Raw genomic sequence first — 6,467 nt, 5'->3', positions numbered from 1 at the left:
AGTCATTTCCTGGAAACTCTACTGCAAAATGTGAAGAATATATAAGGGACATTTTTATTTATTTTTGTTTTATTTGATTCTTTTCGATTTTAATTTTTTACTGTCTATTATACCTATCGATCCACATCATAGACTATAATATTGACGTCCAGTAGGTGGCGGTATTGCACCTACAAGCTGACGCGTCAACTGCCAACAATTCAAAAGTAAAGAAGAAGTACATAGTAAACACTGGTTGAATGATTGAGCCTCAGGCAGTCACGGGGACTTTTGACTCATATTTTTCAACATTACACATTTGGTTTTGTCTTTATTTCTATCGCCATAAGTACTCTCCGGTGCTGAAGCTGCTGCTGTGACAGATAACACACAACAGCCGCTCGTTTCGCAAGACGCCTCCGTTAGCTCGAGGTTAGCATGCTAGCTGCAGCCAGGGTAGACTCTCCTCAGAGTGGATGTCGGTGAGACGGGCTCTGGTGGGCTGTGTTGTGTTGTCCGTACAAGACGCCCGTGTGTTTTACCCCTGCTGCAAAGGCTGCTTCTCCAGGATCGATGCCGATCAGCGGGAACCGACGAGGTAAAAACACAACCGGCCTAAAGACTAGACTTTCTTCACCGCTCAGGAGGAAACAGTGGGTGTTCACAAACCCCGTTCACATAACTGAGTAAATCCCATGTACACTTGTCCGAGTCAACCTATAATGAATACCAGATCATTTATTGTGTCTCCATCCCTTAGTTAAAAACTGAAATGACTGAATCCGTCCATGGTGTAGGTTTGCTGGGACATACACACCTTTTACCTGCAAAGCTCACGTAATATTCAATCGGGTACGAAAGACCTCAGAACACTGAAGCTGCTCTCACATGTAATATGTTTCAGACCCAATGTGATCTCAGACTTCAAGTGGTCTCAAACTGCGGCCATGTTGTCCGTCGTTTGTGAAAACCACAGTCTATGGTGAAAACAATTCGAAAATTGATGCGTGTCTATTCCTGGTCTTACGATACAGGTCCTTGGAGTGGAAAAATAGCTGAAGACAAACGTTGGAAGTTTAATGAAACTTATTATGGACGATTGATTCGAGTTCCACACAGGACATTAACAAGCATACTGAAATGGAATAATATATATGTGTGTTTTTAACGAAAATGAACAGCAAATTTGGCTACTTTTTCATTATGGAACTCACAGCTTGCTGATATTATATATTATTATTTTTAAATCCTTGAGAGGTGAAATATCTATGTCACCTCCCTCTTCTTCATGGTGACCCCCACTGTCAGTATGTCAAGTTTCAAGTGATTTTACTGTAGATTTGTAGAGAAAATTGAAGGCAAATTTGGCTACTTTTTCATGTCAGCACTTATCTGTGTCATCTTTCAAGGATTTTTAAAAAGTAATATCTAATATCAGCAAGTTATGAGAGCCATTATGACAAAGTAGCCAACTTATCCTTCAATTTTCATATAAAAACATATATATAATATTCCATTTGATTATACTTGTTAATGTCTTGTGTGGAAATCAAGGTGTCATTAAACTTTCAACGTTTGTCTTCAGCTTTTTTCTGCTCTGGACCAGTATCATAAGGACGCATATCAATTTGTAAAGTGCGGCTGGCGTGAAGGGGTTTTCACAAACGACCGACCACATGACCACAGTTCTCAAACTTAACGTGATTTAAGGAGACCTCAGACCTAAGTTGGTCTTAGACTTTTGAACCCTACTAACTCCCTCTCGCTCACCCCCGTGTGTCGGATCTTTCTGCCCGCCGCAGATGCAGATGTTCCAGATGTGGTTACAGCTGTCTCAGGGAACAGGTTGATTACAGATATCGTCTTTCTCTGAGGGTGACCCGGGACAGCTGCATATTTGGAGTAACAGTATTTGGAACCTGCTTGAACCCATTCTTTGGTATCCATGCGAGTGGATTACAGAGGTGAGCAGAGATTTTTTTTTTGTAGTTGATTAACTTGTTTATTGATTTTAATAAGCTCTGTTTAACCAGGTCCTGGTTAAACAGAGCTAATAAGCCACTCAGGTCTTGACACAACTTGTCTTGTGATCAGTTAACTTAGTAAATAGTGGGCTAAACAGCAGTGACGCTTATTAAATGCCCAGTATTTACATTTTACATTGTTAAATAGTTCCTCTGTTCTTTGATACTTGAAGGTATATTTTATTTCAGAAAACTGAACTATTAAGTTGATGTGGTTTCAGCTGCTACGGACTGTCTCTGCTGAAAAACACTTGATCTAAGGAAATACATTCATACAGTTAACTTTTTCTTTTTTACCATTGTTTAATGAGGCATGTTTGTAAAGCTCAATTTGTGATTAAAGTGTCCTTTTTTTGCCAATTGGGTAAAAAGCAGTGTGCATGTTTGTTGTGTTTGTAATTTTGTAGGTTGGTGGAGAATGTAGATGGACAAGTTGAAGCATCAACCAGAGCCTCACTGCTGGCGAAAGCTGTCTTGGACTGTTTCCTTGGCAGACATTTCATCTTTGATATTAAGGTAAAATTGTTATTGCGTATTGGGTACCTTAATGGTGTTTGCAGAGTATGTATCAATGCTGGTTAGGACTGTCACTTTCAAAACTTGTGTCAATGTCACTTAGCAATCTTAACATATTGGTTAAGAGGGCCTGCAATAGGTTAAACTTATGAGTGCCCCCTGCTGGATCTGGAGGCAAACTACTTCAGACCATCTGATGTACTTGCATGTATATTTTGAATTTGAACAGGTCATTACAGTTTGAATATGAACTTTTCCTCCCAGGTTTCCCATGTTTGAATTTGGAATAAAACCGAATTATCATAATATTAGTTTATAATGCTAATGTCATGACTGGTTTTCTTGGTTTCCAAATATTATTTGTATATAACATGTTTTCAAATGTTAAGAAATCTTGAAAACCATTTTTTGTATCCAACATATGATCGCTGGTCTCAATCATAGGTCTCATTACAGGGTTGAAATGTAAAAGTCCAATCGACAAATAGTTGAGCTCTTTTTCGTCAGTGTGTCCAAACACACTCAGTCCTGAATAAAGGAGACCAACCTCTTAAAATGTTACATTTGATTTTGTTTTTATGCTGCTTGACTTCTACCATCCCTATTCCTCAAGGTCACCGGAACAGAGAGTGGGCTTCGGTTTGGGGGGCCCACACTCAGTAAGGATGGAGACAGAGTCCAGTTTATCGCCAGTCAGATGATTCTCCCCAAAGCTGCAGGAGGTGGTGGCTGCACAGTGGTCAGCTACTATCGAGCCCTTCTTCAGAGAGCTGCAGAATATGAGCTGGGGTCCAAAACCTCCAGACCCCTTGAAACAACCATGCTGCTGATTCGTCATCTTTCTCCATCCAGCAGTTTTAATAACTCCTCGCCTTCTGCGTCAGGTCTTCTTTCCCTCTCCCTGCAAAGGTAATAAAACTAAGGAGCTACTAATAACTACTGCTCTTTATCCGATAAATTATTTCAAAACGAGGACAGTCCGACAAGCCTGCACTGAAATCATGTTTATGTGCCGTACCACTCTTCTGACACACACTTAAAGTTTTCTCTTAGTTCCTCCTATAAACGGTTAGTGGTTACTGGTTAGTTTTACATGCTTTTGATCGTCATATTTCACATGTACCTTTTCAAAATGTTCTTACTTTTTGGACACTTCATGATAGTTGTGTGTTTTCATCCTAGGTCACAGCACCAAGACAGCACCCTTTCTCCGACTCCTCCATGGCAACAATCACTGGGACTAGTTACTTCATCAGCAGAGCAGGAGGAAGGCTGCGGTACCCAGGACTATAGAGGAAATGAAAACAGCTGCCAGAAAACCACCCATCATGTACAGAGAGGCTGTCTGGATAAGCGCAAAGTCACAGAGGAGAGAGCTCCCTCACCTCTTTTTTCTTTAGAGCACAGATCTGATAATACTCAATCATTTGCCAATTGCCCAAACAAGTCTTTTGAGAATGCTGTTGAAACCACCCCCCTTATGAACTCTTGGTTCAGTTCCTCCCAGCCGGGCCAAACAAGGGATTTACCACTCAGCTGTAAAACGAAGGGGTTTTCTACTGGACAACTCACCAAAACCTTTTCGTCAAGCTCTGTGGTGTGGGAGGATTTGCCTTTTTCTGAGAGTCTCACAGAGTTTTTGTGCGAGGAACACAAAGATTTTGACATTGTTAGTGAAATTGAGCCACATCTAAATGTGCAAAATCCGAGCGAAACGGTAAGAAACAACCAGAAAATAAGATCTCAAGACAAGAACTTGTCAATTGACTCAACTTCTGTTTGTCAAAGTGACACACATATAACAGAGAGCTACTCATGGATGTTACAGGATATCACTAATACGACAAACAACGTTGGTGACAAAGATGATTTGTCTGACCTCGTGTGCAAGGACAATACTGGTTATGTAAACAAGAGTCAAGCCAAGAGCATTGGTTTCCATCAGTGTAATCAGGAAGGTGAGAACACTGGCGCGCTGTCTTTTGAAAACCAAGAAGAGCAGCTCGAAGGAGAAACCTACGATTGTTCACTAGACCTATTCGGTTGCTCTCCAATGAGGAACATAAAGTCGCCCGACACACGTGCAGAAAGTGTCAGGATGACCACAGAACCTTGGCCTCTGCTTATCAAGCAGCACCTGAGGAGTGAAATTAATGTCACACATTCAACACCGGACAAACAGAAACTGAGAAGTATTAAATGCACAAACAGAGAAAGTTTCATTCCACCAGGCACAAAAGATCTCCACTTCAACCCTTCCGCTCAGTCCACCCCAATTGTAAAAGTAGATGTTGTGTCATCTTCACCTCCCTCCTCATCCTTCTCCTCGACATTAGGTGAATTCAGTTCACGACCATACATTCAAGATATGGGTGTGTTTTATAGTGAGCTGCCCGAGTGTGACATTAAAAAAACAGAGAAAATCACCTCTTCTCTTTGTAAACAAAACACTGTCAGTGCTAATCAGCTGTCTCAGTGCGGCAGAGAGTCCACAAAAGAAAAGCTGTCGTGGAGCACGACTACCATCAGACACGACCACGAATTTACACCAAAAAGGAGGTTCTGGAAACCAAACAAGCCTAAAAAACTGCTGCAGGCTCAGCAGCACCTTAGGGTCCAGAGAGGGAGTCCCAGCCTGGAGACACCAGAAAGGATTAACCACAAACGTGACTCTAGTGTTTGTGATGTGACTGAGGACAGTGAAGTGTTTGTTCCTCCTACTCCTGCTGCTAAAGGACGACAGAGTGTGAAGCTCAGAAGAAGAGAACGACACGCTGATAACATCAGCAATAATTTGGGTTCTACTTGGAAAGCACAGCAGGTAGATGGAGTCGATTATAAACGAAATCTGTTGGAACATCGTCTGTCATCGCTCACATCTCAGAGAGAACTTGCACCAACGGAAAGCTGTGGTGGTGAGGCGGGTGATGAACGGAGTCGGGACAGCTCTAATGGTTTCCTCCAAGATGATGACAACCAGGCATGTGATTGGTCTAGAGATCTGTTCTCTGACTCAACCTGAGATTTCCATGCATATGCACTTGATTCAATGATCCAAAGGGTTTTTTATGCGTTTCATGGCAGCAACCAAAGTTATTATTGATCTACTGTTGTATTGAAAAGAGTAGTTTGACTTTTACCTCTCCTACTGCTGCTGATCCTCCAGAGGGATCTGAGAATAGAGAACATATATTTAACACTGACGACTGGAGAAAGGCTGTTAAAAGTCACTAGAGGGGAAGCCTTACTCGACCCACTTTTTGCCATTTCCTCTGTATCTCGGACCAAATTCAGACACTCAGGATGGGAACTGAAACCTGGTAATTAGGTTATCGGTTCTCCTCTCCGTACAAGAGAAATCCTGACAGTATATTTATAATTGCTATGTAAGCAGTATCATTGTATCTCACTAACTGCTGATCAAGATATGTGTCTGATACATTTTTAAACATGCTCATATACCACAATACCAGCAAACCAATTTGAGAAGCATTAACATCACAACTGTCTTGTCAGACAAAAGAGAAGTGTAAATAAAACAAGAAATAAAGAAGTGATGTAACACATTGTTTTAGATTTTTTTTATGGTCATTGGTTTGGTCTTGGGTGCATCTTTCTTTATCATTTCCATTGCAATGGCAGGAGACAGCTGGTCAACCTCTGTGGATAAACCATCCCACCTGGTTTCTTGCTGGGAATTCTTGTTAATATTATGACAAAATTACTCATAGTGGCTTATGGGAACATCGTTCATTTTCTAAATAGCCAATATTTATAAATTGCTAAATAACAATAATAGTTTATACATGGCTGATAGTAATTTGGTCTTTGATCTTCACTTTTATCGTTTCACAAAACATTTGTTTGTACAGCTGTCCTTGTTAGAACTCAGCACTTCTTAACATGTTCAATTCATGCCTAACCTTGACCTCACATTCTATCACTAAT

The 6,467-nt window shown here is 40.9% G+C and overlaps 1 protein-coding gene across 2 annotated transcripts; it reads left to right on the top strand.

The window, feature by feature from the left end:
* Positions 1-222: 222 nt before the first annotated feature.
* On the top strand, positions 223-6,085 carry ddias (DNA damage-induced apoptosis suppressor). 2 transcript variants are annotated; one of them, XM_035151590.2, is made up of 5 exons: positions 223-577; positions 1,854-1,943; positions 2,411-2,519; positions 3,133-3,428; positions 3,702-6,085. In XM_035151590.2, the coding sequence occupies exons 1-5, from the start codon at positions 456-458 to the stop codon at positions 5,539-5,541; spliced, it is 2,457 nt and encodes an 818-aa protein (XP_035007481.2). In that variant the 5' UTR covers positions 223-455; the 3' UTR covers positions 5,542-6,085. The 2 variants fall into 2 exon arrangements, with proteins under 2 accessions (XP_035007481.2, XP_035007475.2); XM_035151584.2 differs by having other exon boundaries at positions 1,782-1,943.
* Positions 6,086-6,467: the final 382 nt, after the last annotated feature.

The sequence above is a fragment of the Hippoglossus stenolepis genome, chromosome 1, assembly GCF_022539355.2.
Source record: "Hippoglossus stenolepis isolate QCI-W04-F060 chromosome 1, HSTE1.2, whole genome shotgun sequence".
In the NCBI taxonomy this organism is placed as follows: Eukaryota; Metazoa; Chordata; class Actinopteri; order Pleuronectiformes; family Pleuronectidae; genus Hippoglossus; species Hippoglossus stenolepis.
The sequence above is the reverse complement of the archived record's forward strand: the minus strand, read 5'-3'. Positions and strand labels throughout refer to the sequence as shown.

Bases quoted from the DNA above. Each gene is read 5' to 3' on its own strand.
- ddias (XM_035151584.2), top strand. From the start codon at position 456: ATGTCGGTGAGACGGGCTCTGGTGGGCTGTGTTGTGTTGTCCGTACAA. The intron at 2,520-3,132 runs GTAAAATTGTTA...CTATTCCTCAAG, and splicing joins ATTTCATCTTTGATATTAAG to GTCACCGGAACAGAGAGTGG. The intron at 3,429-3,701 runs GTAATAAAACTA...TTTTCATCCTAG, and splicing joins CTTTCCCTCTCCCTGCAAAG to GTCACAGCACCAAGACAGCA.